The 21,559-nt window shown below is 46.1% G+C and overlaps 2 protein-coding genes across 2 annotated transcripts in view; both read left to right on the top strand.

Moving 5' to 3' along the window:
• The window catches only part of CLIP3 (CAP-Gly domain containing linker protein 3), a 37,344-nt gene extending 28,341 nt beyond the window's left edge, over positions 1-9,003 (top strand). Inside the window, exons 9-14 of the mRNA XM_072125616.1 lie at positions 2,029-2,157; positions 2,272-2,406; positions 2,663-2,786; positions 2,865-2,929; positions 3,059-3,131; positions 6,445-9,003. Of these exons, the coding sequence (XP_071981717.1) occupies positions 2,029-2,157; positions 2,272-2,406; positions 2,663-2,786; positions 2,865-2,929; positions 3,059-3,131; positions 6,445-6,499 (581 nt within the window). The 3' untranslated portion in view covers positions 6,500-9,003. The remainder of the gene's footprint in view (positions 1-2,028; positions 2,158-2,271; positions 2,407-2,662; positions 2,787-2,864; positions 2,930-3,058; positions 3,132-6,444) is intronic.
• Positions 9,004-12,419: 3,416 nt separating this feature from the next.
• Positions 12,420-21,405, top strand: ALKBH6 (alkB homolog 6). The gene is made up of 7 exons (XM_072123183.1): positions 12,420-12,457; positions 14,034-14,093; positions 14,617-14,685; positions 15,516-15,576; positions 20,356-20,507; positions 20,581-20,697; positions 20,971-21,405. The coding sequence occupies exons 1-7, from the start codon at positions 12,446-12,448 to the stop codon at positions 21,235-21,237; spliced, it is 738 nt and encodes a 245-aa protein (XP_071979284.1). The 5' UTR covers positions 12,420-12,445; the 3' UTR covers positions 21,238-21,405.
• The last annotated feature ends 154 nt before the right edge of the window (positions 21,406-21,559 follow it).

A 21,559-nucleotide genomic window follows, 5' to 3' on the forward strand; every position in this document is an offset into this window, starting at 1 on the left:
TGGGCCTACATACATCCAAACACAGTACATGCATCTACATATATCCATACACAGTACAGGGGTCTACATATATCCATACACAATACAGGGGTCTACATACATCCATACACAGTACATGCATCTACATACATCCATACACAGTACAGGGGTCTACATATATCCATACACAATACAGGGGTCTACATACATCCATACACAGTACATGCATCTACATACATCCATACACAGTACATGCATCTACATACATCCATACTCAGTACAGGGGTCTACATACAGGGATAAACAATTCAGGGGTCTACATACAGCGATATACAATTCAGGGGTCTACATACAGCGATATACAATTCAGGGGTCTACAAACATTAATACAAATGGGCCTACATACATCCATACACAGTACATGCATCTACATATATCCATACACAGTACAGGGGTCTACATACATCCATACACAGTACAGGGGTCTACATACATCCATACACAATACAGGGGTCTACATACATCCATACACAGTACATGCATCTACATACATCCATACACAGTACAGGGGTCTACATACATCCATACACAGTACAGGGGTCTACATACATCCATACACAGTACATGCATCTACATATATCCATACACAGTACAGGGGTCTACATACATCCATACACAGTACAGGGGTCTACATACATCCATACACAGTACAGGGGTCTACATACATCCATACACGGTACATGCATCTACATATATCCATACACAGTACAGGGGTCTACACATATCCATACACAATACAGGGGCCTACATATATCCATACAAAATACACGCGTCTACATACATCCATACTCAGTACAGGGGTCTACATACAGGGATACACAATTCAGGGGTCTACATACAGCGATATACAATACAGGGGTCTACATACATCCATACACAATACATGGGTCTACATACATCCATACACAATACAGGGGTCTACATACATCCATACACAATACAGGGGTCTACATACATCCATACACAATACAGGGGTCTACATATATCCATACACAATACAGGGGCCTACATACATCCATACACAATACTGGGGTCTACATACATCCATACACAATACAGGGGTCTACATATATCCATACACAATACAGGGGTCTACATATATCCATACACAATACATGCATCTACATATATCCATACACAATACAGGGGTCTACATACATCCATACACAGTACAGGGGTCTACATACATCCATACACAATACATGCATCTACATATATCCATACACAATACAGGGGTCTACATACATCCATACACAGTACAGGGGTCTACATACATCCATACACAATACAGGGGCCTACATATATCCATACACAATACAGGGGTCTACATACATCCATACACAATACAGGGGTCTACATATATCCATACACAATACAGGGGCCTACATATATCCATACACAATACAGGGGTCTACATACATCCATACACAATACAGGGGCCTACATATATCCATACACAATACAGGGGTCTACATACATCCATACACAATACAGGGGTCTACATATATCTGTACACAATACAGGGGTCTACATACATTAATACATAATACATGGGCCTACATACAGCCATACACAAGACAAGGGTCTACATACATTAATATACAATGCACAGGCCTACAAACATCCATACACAATACAGGGGTCTACATATATCCATACACAATACAGGGGTCTACATATATCCATACACAATACAGGGGTCTACATACAGGGATACACAATACAGGGGTCTACATATATCCATACACAATACAGGGGTCTACATACATCCATACACAATACAGGGTTCTACATACATCAATACACAATACACGGGTCTACATACATCCATACACACACAGTACAGGGGTCTACATATATCCGTACACAATAGACATAGGGCATATGGTGCTTTGGCTCTGCTACATCACATGCCATATAATTCCTTACCCGTATATACTGTCTTCCCATAAACTCGTCCTATACCCAATCCTTCTCTGTATTTCCTAGGAATGTTTGCTTCAGTGTCCAAAATCAGTAAAGCTCCGGAACAGCCGCCGTCTTCTGTCACCTCCACACCAAAGACCCCACGGATGGACTTCTCCAGGGTCACCGGCAAAGGGAAGAAAGAGAAAAAAGGTGCAAAGACATGACACCCCATGGGGGTCAACACCCAGTCCAATGGCAGCTCTGTACTGTACAGAGGCAATGACCTAGAGGTTGTCCCTGAATCTTTCTATGTCTCTCCCCCAGCAACACAGAAGAAGTCTATCAGCGTGGGCAGCTTAGACAAAGAGGGGCTGAACATCGACTTGGGGGACCAGGTGCTCGTCGCTGGACAGAAACAGGGAGTGGTTCGCTTCTATGGCAAGACAGACTTTGCACCCGGTGAGTTCTAAATGGAGCAGGAAGACACTATGGATAGTTTTAGTAGACAAAGTAGATAAACTTTGGCTGAAACTCCAGCCGGACCAGCCAACCATAATGTATATATGTTGGATTTCAACATGTCAGATTCTTTGAGAACACATGCACACTCATCCGAGCCAAGCATGCATGTGTATCCGGGGAATGAAGGGAGTAGCTGCCCAGCTTTGGAGTGTATATCATCTGCAATTGTCTAAGACTTGTCCTTATCCATCAGGATACTGGTTCGGAGTTGAGTTAGAAAAGCCGACAGGGAAACATGACGGTTCAGTGTTCGGGGTCCGGTATTTCACCTGCTCCCCAAAACATGGGGTATTTGCTCCACCCTCCAGAGTTCAGAGGTGAGTTTAGTGTTATGCTCAGGGTCTCCAGACTTTAATAATCGGAGCATTATGTAAATATCTGGATATCTATTGCAGGATCGGTGGCCCAAAAGAACCTCAAGCCGAGAACAACAGTGTGAAAAAGGTTCATCAAGTTACTAGTAGGTATAATGGTCCTTATGTATCAGCCATGTAGTAGATGGGCCACACCAACCCCAATATATGAAGCCCAAACATGTGACCTATCAGTATCATATCCACCTCTGAATTCCTCTCTTCCTTATATCCAGTGTCACAACCAAAGCGTAACTTCAACACAGTCCGGACACCGAAAGAACTGGCATCGGAAAACTCCCTCTCCAGGTATCACTGCTGCCAATAGGACATGACCTACAGCCAGCCACGTATCAGCGACTGGCAGGTCTCTATATAATCAGGACTCATTGTAACTCACAATAACTATAGCATGCGTCTGTGCGCTGACCTTATATATACAGATTTATACATGGAATAGTGGCCAATATACCAAAGTCACAGCCTATCCATGTTCTGATGAATATTGAATGATAACTTGAGCGGAAAGTGAAATCTCTTTGAGCAGACCACCCAATTTTGCACAGTTAAAGGAAACTTACCATCACTGCTATGCGCATGCAGTTTGCACAAACTATGCAGAGCGCATGCACAGGAGCTTAGAATACGAAGGGAGCACTGTTGTGCGCATGCACTTTGCACAGACTATGCAGAGCGCATGCGCAGGAGCTCCGAACGCAAAGTGGGTGCCGATATGTGCATGCGCTTTGCATAGACCATGCAGAGCGCACGCGCAGGAGCTCCGGATACAAAGGGAGCACCGATATGCACATGCACTTTGCACAAACTATTCAGAGCACACACGCAGGAGCTCCGGATACGAAGGGAGCGCTGCTATGTGCATGCGCTCTGCACAGACTATGCAGAGCACACACGCGGGAGCTCTGGATAGGAAGAGAGCACCGATATGCACATGTGCTTTGCACAGACCATGCAGAACGCACACGCAGGAGCTCCGGATACGAAGGGAGCGCTGTTATGTGCATGCGCATTGCAAAGTAGAAGAACACAGAAGGGAGCAGGAGCGCGCCAAGGAGACGCTGCTATGTGGGGTTGGCTGAGGCTACTGGGACAGGGATTACAGAGGGACAGTATAGGGATCAGGTAGATAATAGAAACCTACCATAGGATCTACCTGGCTAGGTAGATCCCTAATAGTAGGTTTCCTTTAATTGTTCTTTTCCAGGGGTGTTCTGCTTCCATAGAGTATAGTAGGAAAAAAGTCAGACTTTTAGGGAAGGGGTGGAGTCTATTGGAGAGGTTTTACTGTACTGTAGATATTTTTTGGGTAAGAAATCTGGTAGCAAAAAACACAGAGATGAGCAAATCCAGTAAAAATGTGTTTTGCCTTCTTTCCGATCAGCTTTTGCAGAATTTATGATATTATTAGATGAATTGCTCTTCCGTGGTATTCTATGGACTGGCGAATAGGATACAATTTATTCCTTTCCACAGAGAATAGTGGCAGCTAGAAAAAACTTAATAACAAAGGCAGGAGTCTAAAAAAAAAAAATAGTATCTGCATTTGTCCCTTCCAGAGACTTAGGAGTTTTTCTGACTAATAATATAATTCTGCTTGCACATAGCCACCACTAGGTGGCGCCAACTGCAGCTGAATGTATACATTAAGCTGCTTGGCAATTGTTTAAAATGAACAGTGAGTATTTGCTACATTCAGGTCACCTTGTAACCAGGGAAGCAATGAGGATTAATAGGTACTTTGTATGTGTTGTTAGTAGCAGCAGGACTGTGCACAATCGGTTTATATTTCAGGATTGATTGGAATATAAATCCATTTTCCGCAGTCCTGCTGCTACTAACCACACACACAAAGGTACGATCACACAGATCTCCAGAGACTATATATATATAGCACTGTCTACAGCTTTGTGTGGTCACAGCTGCTGCCAGGTTCCCTTTAAGATGTCACAGCTGCCCTCACTTTACGGCATTGAGAAGTGTTTGCAGTAAAGCTCAGCCCTGTATTGTATTCTGCCACTATGCATTGTACGCCGTGACTCTCCCCGTACTGTATTGTCTCATTGTATATACTATGTATATACATTGTATGGTGTGTATGTGTTATATGAATAGCAGTGCAAACAAAATCATCAGCATTGCCGTGACAACCAATCAACTTTTAGTTCCTTAAAAATAACAATTCGGATCTGATTGGTTGCCAAGGGCAACATCATTGTTCATTTTTTCACCAGTCTCATTGTCTTCCTGACCTCCCATAAGCCTTAGCTCCCTCCCTGGATCATGCAATCCGTCTCTGCTCTGCATCTATGTGTGTGGTCTGTCTGTGCTACATTCACTATGTGCTTTGATTTTTTGCATATTTTGTTTTTGCATTACATCCATCTACCTTTTCGTTAAAGGGGCTCTCTGCTTATACCTGTTGGCTTATACACATATAACATCTGGACCCTTGTGTTCTGGTTATAGCCTAAGCACAAAGTGCAATGCATTAGATACTTAAAGGGGTTGTCCAGTCACAACAAGTTAGCTCCTATCCACTGGAGAGCAGCAGAAGTCTAAAATAAACATATTGGGGCAGATTTACTTACCCGGTCCATTCGTGATCCAGCGGCGCGTTCTCTGCGCTGGATTCGGGTCCGGCCGGGATTTATAAAGGCAGTTCCTCCGCCGTCCACCAGGTGGCGCTGCTGCGCTGAAAAGCATTTGAACGCACTGGAGTTCACCGAGCCGGGCTGAGTGAAGGTAAGTGCAAGCTCCGCAACAGATTTTTTTTTAAAAATGCGGCGGTTTTTCCGAATCCGGAAGGTTTTCGTTCGGCCACGCCCCCCCGATTTCTGTCGCGTGCACGCCGGGACCGATGCGCCAAAATCCAATCGCGTGCGCCAAAATCCCGGGGCAATTCAGGGGAAATGGCGCAAATCGGAAATATTCGGGTAACTCGTTGGGGAAAACGCGAATCGGGCCCTTAGTAAATGACCCCCATAGTATCTGCATTGGTCCCTTCCAGAGACTTAGGTTAATCTTTGGACTAATGATATAATTCTGCTTGCGCACAGCCACCACTAGGTGGCGCCAACTGCAGCTGAATTTATACATTTAGCCGCTTGGCAATTGTCTAAAATGAACAGAGAGCAGTGAATAGTATTTGGCAACTGTAAAGGGAAGTCTAGAAAATACCCTTGTAATGAGTAGTCTCCTGGAGAAGAGAGGACCATCCCCCCGCTCTGTAGGACCCTGACTATCTGTACATCAGGACGGTTTTTTAGTCCATTCATTCCAATAGGAACTGTCCAATACTTAATTCCTAATGTAGCAGCTCCGCAAGTGATCTGTTAGGTTCTTCCACCGCTTATCGTGAGGGTGGACAACCCCCAATAAGGGCAGACGTTCTTGGTAATTGCATTTCATCTAAATAACCATCACCCCATGGAGTTATTGTCTTCCAGGGCACTAGTTTAAGACATTGCAGAAAGCCCTGAACCTGGAGGTCCTCCTTTAAGCTTCCTCATTATTTTGGGTTGTATGCATTTCTGTGCTGGGCTCGCCTTGTTCCTTGTCTCCACTCTGCACTGCACTCACTGTCCTTTCTGTTCTCCTTCAGGTTGCTGTTTTGCTGTTGGTTTCCCTGGCTGCTTCGGGCTGAGATGCAATCTTAACCTTTCCTCCCAGTGAGCCCCGCATCTTCTATGCCCTGTCATTTGGAGCCACAGACTTCCGCCTCCTTCTGTCTGTGTCTGCATCCCTTGACTCCCCAGTGCCTTGTCTAATGTTCCTCTGAAACAGGGGCCCCTCTGTGTGTCACTGTCTCATTCAGTGCAAAATAAATGACCGGAGGAGGGGGTAAGGAAGATCCTGCTTCATGCTGGTGAAGGTTTCACTTACTTCCTTCCTTGACAGAACCTTCAACTGGACACCAAATGCAGGAACCCACAACACTACCCAAGCTTTCTCTAGCTGCCATTCATTTTCTATTAATCTTCTGTCACCTCGAGTCTGTAGAAACTCCACAACGGCTTCCAATATACTACTAACCATCACTAAACATCTACTAACTGCTTCAGTCATGCTCGTTGACCCATCAAGATCATACAAGGCTTGACCAAATGTCAGGGTACTAGTTGTAGCCCACGACTTGGCCAACAATGGTCAACCATATGTCCACCATATGGTCCACCAAACATCTACTAACTGCTTCAGTCATGTTCGTTGACCCATCTAAATCATACAAGGCTTGACCAAATGTCAGAGTACTAGATAGCCTACGACTTGGCCAACAATGGTCCACCATATGGTCCACCAAACATCTACTAACTGCTTCAGTCATGCTCGTTGACCAATCAAGATCATACAAGTCTTGACCAAATGTCAAGGTACTAGTCGTAGTAACCCACGACTTGGCCAACAATGGTCCACCATATGTCCACCATATGGTCCACCAAACATCTACTAACTGCTTCAGTCATGCTCGTTGACCCATCAAGATCATACAAGGCTTGACCAAATGTCAGGGTACTAGTCGTAGTAACCCACGACTTGGCCAACAATGGTCCACCATATGTCCACCATATGGTCCACCAAACATCTACTAACTGCTTCAGTCATGCTCGGTGACCCATAAAGATCATACAAGGCATGACCAAATGTCAGGGTACTAGTCGTAGTAACCCACGACTTGGCCAACAATGGTCCACCATATATTCTCCTTCCTAAATAAAGTCATCTCTCAAGTGATGTAGTAGTGGTCAGAAGTCCATTCCACGTGGTCTTCACACTTGACTTGAGCAAGACCTGTTGTATGATATTGTTGGGTAAGTGGTTGCAAACAAAAAAAAAAGTGAATGTAATGTAAAAACAAGACTTAATGTATGTATATAGCATGCCTGAGCTCCACAGTATCCATTTCCTATACTCTATTCTGTATACACCGCTATATCTTGAGGGTACACTCTAGGACATTGACCCTCGTTGACCAAGACACCACACACCATGTTGTGCGTCATATTGGAAAGACAGCAATGGATTGATGGGAGAAATCAGACCACGTTGACGATTATTTTGTCACCGTTGCTCGTAGAGTCGAGGATGGACCATCGGGAGTGTTGCTTTGTTGGCTCCAGTCTTGTAGTATTTTGAGTTCTATTGTATATGTGTAATATGCCTTAATGTTTTACTCCTCTTGCGATGGTCTAACTCTCGTCTTGGTGGCAACTCTATCTCATCCCATTTTGGAACCGTCATGTCTCTCTTCCAATCTTTCTCGGATCAGTCTTGAATGTGGCCATACACTGTATATAGTCTAAACTTTGATTAATATGGAAGATCTAGAGTATGAGGTCTATTTGTTCTTGCCCTAATCTATGGCGTCAGACTTTCTTTCCATCATCTGGATCCCAGACCATCACATCTTGGTTTGTGGTCTTCTCCTTCTCCTCTGTGGTGCCTTTTATGTCTTCTGTGCTCTTGTTGGTTCTTCTCTTCATCCCTTCTATCCATCCTCTGGCGTCTTCTTGCAATAACTCTCTTGGGTCCATTGGGTCAATGTCCAAGATCCCAGGTGGCATGTGGTCCAGACGTTGCCCATTGGATTTGCCCTTCCAACCCTGTCTATTAACCTATGTATAACAGGTCACTGCATGCAGCCCCCTCCTCTGTACATAGTAGCATGGGGTATTCTGTGTGCTGTGAGTAGTAAGTAACTCTGTACATTGTGCTATATATTAACCAGCACAACCCCCACCCGGGGCTCACTGGGCGCTTAAGAGAGGATCATATACAATCTATAGAGCGTATACACACACACACACTACATAACCATACAGCGTACACAATACATGCACCGTAGCAGTGATCTGTATAGTTATATACATTCATCCGGTTACAGTGACTACCTGTATACAGATACACTGTCACATACGTATGTGGAGGTATATAGGACACCTTTGTGATGATGTGTTTTAATAAATGACCCCCCGGGGGTGGGGGCACATCACTAATTCTCTCATATAGCGGACCCCGCATATCTTCCTTGAAACGTGTTCTGGGGCCCCTTCCTGTAACCTTTGCGTAAAATCTTGTGATCTGCCTGTAACTTGTGGTCTTATTAACCCTGTATACGGGACACGTGGATGTATGTCGGATAATAAACTGATTTAACTACTGATCCTCTGTGATGATTCATTTGTGTTACGTGTGTAAGATTGTCATCACCATCCAGTTTCCCAATCTGTCTACATCACTGTGACGTAGGTTGGCGCTACAGAAGACATGGGAAACACAACTATAAAATTACATCTCGTGACCATCTAGATACCACGTGTTCAAGATTGAGAAGTCAGATATGACATGTGATCTGATCAGACACAGTGGGGCACATTTACTTACCCGGTCCAGTCGCCATCCCGTGGCGCGTTGTCCGTCAAGGATTCGGGTCTGCCAGGATTCACTAAGGTCGTGCGCCCGATATCCAGCAGGTGTCGCTGCTGCGGCGAGGTCCGCCGGAGTTCACCTTCTTCTTCCCGGTGCATGTAAGTGCTTGACCTTGCAACACAAATTTTAAATTCTGCGGTTTTTCCGAATCTGTCGGGTTGTCCGACGGCCACGCCCCCGATTTCTGTCACGTGAAAGCCGGCGCCGATGCGCCACAATCTGATCGTGTGTGCCAAAATCCCGGGGCAATTTGACACAAATCGGAAATATTCGGGAAACCCGACAAAAGTGCGGCTTTCGGACCCTTAGTAAATGAGCCTCAGTGGGTGATTAGATAGGTAGCTGTCCCTGTGATGTCCAACTTCTTCATCATTTAGTCAAAAACTCTGACTCTCCTGGTCATAGTTGACACGATGGGGCTTATTTACCAAGTGTCAGCGGCTGCACTTTTGACGGTTCTTCCGATGTTTTCTGGATTTGCGACGCTGTGACAGGTATTTAACTGAGGATTGTGTCGCACACGACTGGATTGTGGCACCGCTGCGCTGCTTTCATGCGACAGAAATCGGGGACGGGCCTCCTGACGATCCGACTGATTCGGACTGAGCGCGGGATTTAGCTTTCAAATTGTGTCGCAAGCCCAAGCACTTACATGCACCAGGAAGAAGAAGGTGAACTCCAGGGACCTGAGCGGGGAAGCGACACATGCAGCATGTCGGGCGCACAATCTTAGTCAGCACATTATACACGGACAATGCACTTTCGGGAACCCTCGAGGGACCGGGTAAGTAAATGTGCCCTGATATGTTTTGGGAGCGGCAGAGCCAAACTAAGGGGCAGAGTCAGGATGCATAGCATTTGCCAAGTGTAAAGGGAGGTCTAGAAAATACCCTCTTAATGAATTCTGAATGTACATAGAGTAGAGTCTAATCTGTCAGCAGGATTTCAGGTTAATGGCTGCTGCTGCAGGTCACAGTATACACCACACACACATCTACTTGTAAGATATCTGCAGGTATCTGATGGTCAAGTCAGTCCCTGATCTCAACCCAATGGAGCCGCATTTCCATGAGCAGTCACTGCCAGCAAAGGCCACGGTCACACGTACCGCTAGACGTCCGTTCATAACGCGACGCTAGCGCACAGGGGGAGGTCCTCGGCCCGAACGCACATGCGTTAACAGGGAAACGCATGCGATTGATAAGCCGATCGCAAGCGTTTCCCTGTTAACGCATGTGCGTTCGGGCCGAACGGACGCCTAGCGGATGGTGTGACCGCGGCCAAAGGGTTTTTACCCAAGAATTAGAAATTAACATTTTATTTACAATTATTCAATTATTCAATTTGTCCAATTACTTTTGAGTTTTTTTCTTGCGTTTAGAAAATACTTTAGTTCCTCATATTTTTATTGAATCATTTTGCTCAATAACTGAATTAAAGGAAATCTACAATGAAAATCAATAGATCCAGGCACCGGGACTGTGATAATCTTCTTATATTTCTTATCCATGGTCTCCTTCCTTCTAAAATCAACTTTAAGAATTATGCTAATGAGCCAGAAAGGTTATTGGGGTGGTTCCCGGAGACCCTCTGTGCTTCAGATTCACAGGCTGTTACACTAGCCCTCCACTCTCCCTCAGCACTTCCCCCCTCCCTCTGATTGAAGTAATGAAAAAAAATATAGGGTGATTTGGGACACTAAACCACTGGCCCATAAGAACCTGTGACTGAAGTGATCCCTACCGGATCTTGGCTCCTAATCCTCTGAGCCTCTGGCATTGGGTCCCCTCCTCTTCGTCTGGATCTCATCTTCCTCTTCTCTCTTCCATTCATCTTCTCACCTTCTTCTTGTCCTTTGGACGCCTCTTTCCAAAGATCTGGCGCAGAGCAATCCCACTCTCTTCTACTTGACAGTTGAAAAGTGATCGGCAGTTGCGCGTGCGCCAGTCACATGACCCCAGGATGGCCAATAGAATCTCCCGGTGGCACCTGCCCGGTACCTGCTCTGCCATATACACGGCCTTAGGGGCACTAGACGGGCATCTAGTGTGTAGATGGATATAGAAACTCAAGGGTTTAGGTCAATATCATATGAATAAAATGGGATCCGGGGATAAGATAATATGACTGGTGCGGTGGGACATCTGCGGGGCCATGACTTATCTCAGGCTTTTATGGGGATTAATAATGAACAAATTAGGACCATATTGAAGATGAGGAATAATATAAAGTTTGGGGTCATATCGGGGGGCATAATTGGGTAGTTCATTATAAGATGTGGGGCCACAATGGGGCACATTTACTTACCCGGTCCTGTCGCAATCCCCAAGGTGCGCTGTCCAACGAGGATTCGGGTCAGGCTCGATCCACTAAGATTGCGCGTCTGAGTTCCTGCATGTGTCGCTGCTGCGCCGAGGTCCGCTGGAGTTCACCTGCTTCTTCCTGGTGCATGTGAGTGCTGATCTTGCGCAAAAAACCTTTTTTAAATTCCGCGGTTTGTCCGAATCCATCGGGTTGTACGACGGACTGCCCTCGATTGCTGTCGCGTGCAAGCCAGCGCCGAAGCGTCAAAATCCGATCGCGTGTGCCAAAATCCCGGGGCAATTCGCCGCAAAACGGAAATATTCAGGAAACCCGAAGAAAGTGTGGCGTTCGGACCCTTAGTAAATGAGCCCCAATGTATTGTACATGAACCAGCTTGTGATGTATTACGTTGTTTGCGGCTATACTGAGGGTCATTACAAAGTTTAGGAGTCACAATTTCAAGTGTGGGGACATTTTGTGTACGTAAGAGAATGGGGTGGCATTTTTTATGAGGCAGAACTGTTTTTAGGGGGTACATGAGGGGGTGGGGACAAAGGCGTGGCTTATTGGGAAATTGCCATGGGTTACAGCAAAAACAGTCACTCTTTTAGACTATTTTATAATCCTGAACGTCTCTAAAATCTCTAGCACTTCCATATTGTTTCTTTATTACTACAATCCACCACTACGGTAAGTATACGGATGATTAGTCCCGCCTCCTCCCTTTACCAGCTATTTCATTGGTTCACACGGAAGATCCTATTCCAATACCTCATAGGCTGAATCCGCTGTCACTCAAGGACGCTAGCCTCCCGGAAGTTTATCCTCGCTAAGAATTCTGGGAAACGGTAATGTATTCATATTCTGGGTGAATGGGTGTACACGTGCGTCATATTCTCGGAGGGAGCTGTTTTACCATTTCTGCGTTTATTTTGACAATTTTTTGCAGTAGTTTACAATTTAGCACTCTCCAGCTGTAGAGAAAACTACAAGTCCTAGCATGCCTAGACAGTCGCAGACAGTCAGGGCATGCTGGGAGTTGTAGTTTTGTAATGGCTGGATACCCTGTGTGCTTTTTTCCCTATAATTTAGAATCCTTCCCTTTAATACTGCACAATATCCAACAAATCCAACACATTGCCTTTTATCTGGTGCCACAAAATGATTCAAACAGGATCTGGGAAAAGCTGGGTGACAACCAATATGTCTATCCTTACCATGGGATAGACATGGTCTATCCTTATATTATAATCAACAACAATGTATGGATTGTGTTCATATCATAGTAGTCCAGATTTCTAATTAAACTGTGTAAATGAGCACCCAGCTATCCCAGAATTCTGAAAGACGCATTCACCTCCATACAGGGTTGGTAGAAGGAGATATAAAAATGGAGCAGATTTGCCAGTATAGGGATATGGGAAACCAATTTCTTCTGCTTGGATCTCATCATTTCAGATACACGGAAAACTAAGATAAAAATTGATCATTTTATTAAATGAATTTCATTTATTTTGGCCTCTAAATCCCTTTATTGCCATGCTGACCGCACCACAGGGTAATCCCCTTGGATCACGCCACAGTCCCTCCTGATTATGGTGATTAAAGGGGTTAAACAGGCAAGATTTGAGGGATGGAGAACCTGGCGACCCTGTGGCTGCAGTCACACGTACCGCTAGGCGTCCGCTCATAACACGTCACTAGCGCACAGGGGGCGGTCCTCGGCCCGAACGCACATGTGTTTCCAGAGAAACGCATGCGTTTCCCTGGAAACGCATGTGCGTTCGGGCCGAGGACCTCCCCCTGTGCGCTAGTGTCGCGTTATGAACGGATGCCTAGCGGTACGTGTGACCGCGGCCTGTATCCTCTAGCAGTAACCTCAGTACAGGCGGTCCCCTACTTAAGGACACCGGACTTACAGACAACCTGTAGTTACAGACGGACCCCTCTGCCCCCTGTGACCTCTGGTGACCTCTCTGGATGTTACTATAATCCCAGGCTGCAATGATCAGCTGTAAGGTGTCTGTAATGAAGCTTTATTGATAATCCTTGGTCCCATTACAGCAAAAAAATGTAAAACTCCGATTGTCACCGGGGCAAAAAAATTTGTCTGGAGCTACAATTATAAAATATACAGTTTCGACTTGCATACAAATTCAACTTAAGAACAAACCTATGGACCCTATCTTGTATGTAACCCGGGGACTGCCTGTACTTGGCTATAATTAATCCTATTAATTGTAATTATGAGAATGGAGCAGGTAGTTGCTTCCATGTGACGGGTTGTCAGGTTAAATTACAGTAAAGGAGCCCCCGGTCTTCCTGCGCATCTGTATAGGAAGGTGTATACATGTACATATCTGTACATAGGACACTTCACACACAAATACAAATTCTGTTGCACTTTATTCATGACTGGTGCATGTATAATGTGTCCGTTCTGTCTTCCTCTATACGCAGGCTCCCAAAATGCAAACCGAAATCTCTGCAGCCGTCCTGGAAAACTTCCTAATAGACAAGGTAGCAATGCAATAACCAGTCATCATCTGTGTAGGGGTTCAATAGCAGTGCACTGGCTGCTCAACGGCAGTAGAAGGGTTAATATTAATACTGCCTGTGGTCTGGGGCATTTAAGGGGGATTAGTTATTATCCCTGGTGGGGTGGGGGTTGAGTTCCTGATCCTACGCTGATCACCTGATTGTTACTTCTTATAAATTGGCCGGTCACATATGTGCCTATAGATTCTATATGGCGCTGCTGGAGATAACCGGGTGTTGTACGATCTCCGCCACTCCCTTTAACATGAAATTTCGGCCTGTTACTCCGTATTGACATAGGAGAATGGAGACTGTTGTCTCGTTGTCAGTGGGGGTCTCAGAGGTTGGACCAGTAAAGTGTCCCCTGTCCAGATATAACGTACAGTCTCACAGCGACCCTTTATATCCCCAGTGTCCCATTATTGTGTACACAGAAGCATTGGCAGAATTATAATGGTGGAGCTGGATATGGGCGTAACATAAAGTCTTGGTTGTCTCCTCCCAGGCTCCCCGGGCGGCCTATTACATCCCTGAATACATCACTGCGGCAGAAGAGGAGTACTTGCTGCGTCAGGTACGGTTGACTTAATTTATTGACCACTATTAAAATCTTTCTAAGCAAGATAAGAATGATGTGCTAAGCAGAAAGGACGTTATGTACAATCTGCAGGCAGCATGTTATAGAGCAGGAGGAGCTGAGCAGATTGTACATAGTGTCCTATCTGTGGGCAGCATGTTATAGAGCAGGAGGAGCTGAGCAGATTGTACACAGTGTCCTATCTGCAGGTAGCATGTTATAGAGCAGTAGGATATGAGCAGATTGTACATAGTGTCCTATCTGCAGGTAGCATGTTATAGAGCAGGAGGAGCTGAGTAGATTGTACACGGTGTCCTATCTGCAGGCAGCATGTTATAGAGCAGTAGGATATGAGCAGATTGTACATAGTGTCCTATCTGTGGGCAGCATGTTATAGAGCAGGATGAGCTGAGCAGATTGTACATGGTGTCCTATCTTCAGGCAGTATGTTATAGAGCAGGAAGGGCTGAGTGGATTGTACATAGTGTCCTATCTGCAGGTACCATGTTATAGAGCAGGAGGAGCTGAGCAGATTGTACATAGTGCCCTATCTGCAGGCAACATGTTATAGAGCAGGAGGAGCTGAGCAGATTGTACATAGTGTCCTATCTGCAGGCAGCATGTTATAGAGGAGGAGGAGCTGAGCAGATTGTGCATAGTGTCCTATCTGCAGGCAACATGTTATAGAGCAGGAGAAGCTGAGCAGATTGTACACAGTGTCCTATCTGCAGGCAACATGTTATAGAGCAGGAGGAGATGAGCAGATTGTACATTGATCTTTCCGGTGCTTGGTAATACTGCATTATCATTTACCATGTCTTCTACAGGTCTACAATGCTCCAAAGCCAAAATGGACTCAGCTTTCTGGGAGGAAGTTGCAGAATTGGGGTCAGTTGTAATTTTTGTAATAGCTGATGATAGATAGATAGTTACATGGCCGGATTATGTGTGTGTGGGGGAGACTTGAACCGCCCAAGGTAAATTGGGATCCGGCTCTATGGTCCGGTACCCCCTTAGACTTCAGTCTAGGAAAGATGAGGCTGTATATAGTTATTACTGGGGGAGCTGTATATAGTGATAGCTGGGGGGGCTGTATATAGTGATTGCTGGGGGAGCTGTATATAGTGATTGCTGGGGGAGCTGTATATAGTGATTGCTGGGGGAGCTGTATATAGTGATTGCTGGGGGGCGGCTGTATACAGTGATTGCTGGGGGAGCTGTATATAGTGATAGCTGGAGGAGCTGTATATAGTGATTGCTGGGCGAGCTGTATATAGTTATTACTGGGGGAGCTGTATACAGTGCTGGAGGAGCTGTATATAGTGATTGCTGGAGGAGCTGTGTACAGGGATTGCTGGGGAGCTGTATACAGTGATTGCTGGGGGAGCTGTATACAGTGCTTGCTGGAGGAGCTGTTTATAGTGATTGCTGGGGGCTGTATATAGTGATTACTGGGGGAGCTGTATATAGTGATTGCTGAGGGGACTGTATATAGTGATTGCTGAAGGGACTGTATATAGTGATTGCTGGGGGAGCTGTATATAGTGATTGCTGGGGGAGCTGTATATAGTGATTGCTGGGGGGCGGCTGTATACAGTGATTGCTGGGGGAGCTGTATATAGTGATAGCTGGAGGAGCTGTATATAGTGATTGCTGGGCGAGCTGTATATAGTGATAGCTGGAGGAGCTGTATATAGTGATTGCTGGGCGAGCTGTATATAGTTATTACTGGGGGAGCTGTATACAGTGATTGCTGGGGGAGCTGTATATGGTTATTGCTGGGGAGCTGTATACAATGATTGCGATGAGAGCTGTATATAGTGATTGCTGGGGGAGCTGTATATAGTGATTGCTGGGGGAGCTGTATTTAGTGATTGCTGGGGGGGCTGTATATAGTGATTGCTGGGGGAGCTGTATACAGTGATTGCTGGGGGAGCTGTATATAGTGATTACTGGGGGAGCTGTATATAGTGATTGCTGGGGGAGCTGTATATAGTGATTGCTGGGGGAGCTGTATATAGTGATTGCTGGGGGAGCTGTATATAGTGATTGCTGGGGGAGCTGTATATAGTGATTGCTGGAGGAGCTGTATATAGTGATTGCTGGGGGAGCTGTATATAGTGATTACTGGGGGAGCTGTATATAGTGATTGCTGGGGGAGCTGTATATAGTGATTGCTGGGGGAGCAGTATATAGTGATTGCTGGGGGAGCTGTATATAGTGATTACTGGGGGAGCTGTATATAGTGATTGCTGGGGGAGCTGTATATAGTGATTGCTGGGGGGGTATATAGTGATTGCAGGGGAGCTGTATACAGTGATTGCAGGGGAGCTGTATATAGTGATTGCTGGGGGAGCTGTATATAGTGATTGCTGGGGGAGCTGTATATAGTGATTGCTGGGGGAGCTGTATATAGTGATTGCTGGGGGAGCTGTATATAGTTGCTGGTGGGAGCTGTATATAGTGATTGCTGGGGGAGCTGTATTTAGTGATTGCTGGGGGGGCTGTATATAGTGATTGCTGGGGGAGCTGTATATAGTGATTGCTGGGGGAGCTGTATATAGTGATTGCTGGGGGAGCTGTATATAGTGATTGCTGGGGGAGCTGTATATAGTGATTGCTGGGGGAGCTGTATATAGTGATTGCTGGGGGAGCTGTATATAGTGATTGCTGGGGGAGCTGTATATAGTGATTGCTGGGGGAGCTGTATATAGTGATTGCTGGGGGAGCTGTATATAGTGATTGCTGGGGGAGCTGTATATAGTGATTGCTGGGGGAACTGTATATAGTGATTACTAGAGGAGCTGTATATAGTGATTGCTGGGGGAGCTGTATATAGTGATTGCTGGGGGAGCTGTATATAGTGATTGCTGGGGGGGGTATATAGTGATTGCAGGGGAGCTGTATACAGTGATTGCTGGGGGAGCTGTATATAGTGATTACTGGGGGGGGCTGTATATAGTGGTTACTGGGGGGGGGCTGTATATAGTGATTACTGGGGGAGCTGTATATAATGATTGCTGGGGGAGCTGTATATAGTGATTGCTGGGGGAGCTGTATATAGTGATTACTGGGGGGGGCTGTATATAGTGGTTACTGGGGGGGGGCTGTATATAGTGATTACTGGGGGAGCTGTATATAGTGATTACTGGGGGGGGCTGTATACAGTGATTACTGGGGGGGGCTGTATATAGTGGTTACTGGGGGGGGCTGTATATAGTGATTACTGGGGGGGCTGTATATAGTGGTTACTGGGGGGGGCTGTATATAGTGGTTACTGGGGGGAGCTGTATATAGTGATTCCTGAGGGGACTGTATAAAGTGACTGCTGAGGGGACTGTATATGGTGATTGCTGAGGGAGCTGTATATAGCGATTGCTGGGGGGCTGTATATATTGATTGCTGGGGGGCTATATATAGTGATTACTTAGGGAAGTATATAGTTATGGCTGGGGGGCTGTAAATAGTGGTTGCTGTTCCCTGTATGGACTACATTCAATGGGGGCCCCCACCAGATTTTGTGTCCACGAGCCCCCACTAACCTTAATCTGGCCCTGTAGATAGAAGTGTTACAATAGAGGGGAGGCTCTAGGACCATGTTGATGCCTGCACCCTGGATGAGATAAGACACTGTTGGGTGTGGAGGACACAGGTTCTCTATGATATTCTGCAGCAGTCGGGGCCTATAGCTCCTGCACGCTTGCCGGTTGCTGTAGTTGGCGCGCTCGCCGATGTGTCGGAGCTCTGAGAAAACAAATAAATTGCTTTGGCTTTTGGGGTTTATGTAATGGCTTGGCCCCGGCTTGTCCAGTCGCACCCCCCAAGGGCCTTGGCACAGACCAAGAATCTGCAGGAGATGAAAGGAAGCTTTGAGAAGCCATTGGTTTGGCAGCCGCCACAATGATCCTCTACTAATTATTAAACTTAAAACACAATCACCAAAATAATGGAAAATGATGCACTGACAGACAAGATTGATGTGAGTGTTGTTTCTGGACGCTGCGCCTTCACTTGTCTCCTTAGTGCTTCTCACTTATTCTGTAGTAGCGGAGTCTCACGTTCTGGCGGTATAAGTCATAGATAGACCCATTAAAGGAAATCTACCATCTGTTTTCATGCATTATGAGCCAAACATACCTTGAGACTGCTGTAGTTACATTGATGCAGAAACATATCTTGTTTCATCCCTGTGCTAAGTGGTTTTGCTGAAAAAACAATTCTAAAATTATGATAATGAGGCTCTTTCCCTCCTGTGCTGGGGCTCAGTATTTCTTCTCTCCCATTGATTATGTCTTACTACAGAGAATGATGTAATCACTGTGTTGTTCCTGACAGGCAGAAGTAATCAATCACTGCACCATCCCCCAGCTGCTGTGTATGAGTCATCCAGCTCAGGTTGATAAGTCCTGTCTGGACAGTTCAGGAAGCTCCGTGTGTAATGTGTTTATATACAGCAGCCAGCATGCAACCCAGCTTACCCAGGGTTTTTGAGCAAAACCACTCGGATCAGGGATTAAACAAGATATGTTTCTGCATCAGTGTAGCTACAGCATTCTCAAGGTATGTGTGGTTTATAATGCAGAAGAACAAATGGTAGATTTCCTTTTAAGTACACAGCAACTTTGATCTTGTGACACCAAGTGTCTGTAGCCTAATTATATCAACTCTGCATGTTCTCTGCCCGCCCTGACCTCGGCTTGTGCTGGACTCTTCAGCCCGACCCCGTGTGCTGTTCACCACTGTCAACTCTAAGCTGGTTGTGACCTACACCGAGAACCCTATTCTCCTTGCAGCAAAGTTCATACCTTTGTAAGGCAGTCCCCGGGTTACGTACAAGATAGGTTCCATAGGTTTGTTCTTAAGCTGAATTTGTATGTAAGTCGAAACTGTATATTTTATTATTGTGATTCCAGACCAAAAAATTTTTTGCCCCAGTGACAATTGGAGTTTAAAATTTTTAGCTGTAAATGGACCAAGGATTATCCATAAAGCTTCATTACAGACACCTTACAGCTGATCATTGCAGTCTGGGACTATAGTAACATCCAGAGAGGTCACAGGGGGCAGGGGGGTCATCTGTAACTAGGGGTCATCTGTAAGTCGGGTGTCCTTAAGTAGGGGACCGTCTGTATAGGGGTTAAAGGGTGAAAACTGGGTAGGTCACTTGGTTAACATCTTTATAATCCAAACTAGTGAGATGAGACAGTGCGTCCCCAAATAGAACCCACCTCCCATTATGTTCTGTATACATTGTATATCTGATATCAGTGTGGATCTGTAGTTTCTAGGTAACTCTGCGGGGCAGATTTACTTACCTGGTCCTGTCGCAATCCCACGGTGCGTTGTCCGATGAGGATTCGGGTCCGAAGCGATTCACTGCACCCGTCGCTTCTGCGCCGAGGTCCGCCAGATTTGACCTTCTTCTTCCCGGTGCATGTGAGTGCTTGATCATGCAAAATACTTTTTAAATCCTGCGCGTTGTCCGAATCCGTTGCGTGGTCCGACGGCCCTCCTCAAGATTTCTGTCACGTGCAAGCCAGCGCTGATGCACCACAATCCGATCGCGTGCGCCAAAATCCCGGGGCAATACGGAAATCGTTGGGAAACCCAACGAAAAAGTGTCCGACGGACCCTTAGTTAATGAGCCCCTGTGTGTTCCTCCTACAGGCGGACTCCCTCACCCCCGGGGAATGGTATCCGAGAAGCTTCCCACTTGGCTCCAGACATATACTGACAGAATTTCCTCTCTGGATGTGTTTGGGGGTAACTGTGCCAACCACGTGCTGGTGAACGAGTACAACCCCGGAGAAGGGATAATGGTGAGTGTAAGTTATTATATGATATATTACATGATGAGTACTCGCTCACTCCCCCCCTGTATGTATCTTGCAGCCGCATGAGGATGGGCCCCTGTACTTTCCCACCGTCACCACCATCAGTTTGGGGTCTCATACTCTCCTAGACTTCTACCTTCCCATCACCAGAGACAATGGTGAAGAACACACCCAGGTAAGCGGCTTTCCCCACTACTGTATGAGATGCCAGGGGGACGCCAGGACTTGTTTTATTGGTGGGGATCCAACTTCTGCTCCTGAGAACGAAGCGGCAGAACCTCCTTTTGGCTCTTTTCCTTCACAGCAGCGCTCCCGAAATCTCGCTGTGTAGGGGATGGCAGCCGGGACCCATTCACAAGCCTGTCCTTACTTTCTCAGGTTCAGGTTCCCGCCATCTTTTTTTTTGGAGGTGACCTCTGACCTCTAAACACTTGTCTATATATTCCAGGTCCCGATGACAGAAGAGCAGCGCCACGTCCTTTCCCTCTTACTGGAGCCGCGGAGTCTTTTTATTTTACGTGAAGACTTATATAAAACTTACCTGCACGGTATCCGCCCAGCGACTGAGGACACGCTAGACCATAAAGTGGCCAATCTGGACCAGTGCACGGCCCAACCCGGAGACAGACTGACCAGGACGACGCGCGTCTCCCTGACCATCCGATTTGTTCCCAAAGTCCTGAAAGCAGCTTTATTTCTGGGGAAGAGGAAGTAAGACAGACACCTGCCTAAGACTTTTGCACGGCTCCAGAGACTTCATTGTGCGGCGCGGCTGAAGAGGACGGATCAACGAATTGTATTTAACGCAGATTTTACTTTTTTATTGATCTTTTTTTCCACGTTCGATCATCTACTTAAAGGGATTTTTCCCCATTAAAGGGGTTGTGCAAAGTCAGCAAGTTATCTCCACAGCAGTCGGACCCCCCGCACTGATCACAAGTTCAGTACCCCCCCCAGCAATCCAGAAAATGAGGGTCCGTTCTTACTAATGGACATAGCAGCAGGCTGTGCACGTGTCCTGCTGCTCCATTCAATAC

This window comes from Engystomops pustulosus, chromosome 9 (assembly GCF_040894005.1).
Source record: "Engystomops pustulosus chromosome 9, aEngPut4.maternal, whole genome shotgun sequence".
Taxonomy (NCBI): Eukaryota; Metazoa; Chordata; class Amphibia; order Anura; family Leptodactylidae; genus Engystomops; species Engystomops pustulosus.

Coding starts and splice junctions, on each gene's coding strand:
- ALKBH6 (XM_072123183.1), top strand. Junction 14,686..15,515: donor AGGAGTACTTGCTGCGTCAG/GTACGGTTGACT, acceptor TGTCTTCTACAG/GTCTACAATGCTCCAAAGCC. Junction 15,577..20,355: donor GAGGAAGTTGCAGAATTGGG/GTCAGTTGTAAT, acceptor TTCCTCCTACAG/GCGGACTCCCTCACCCCCGG.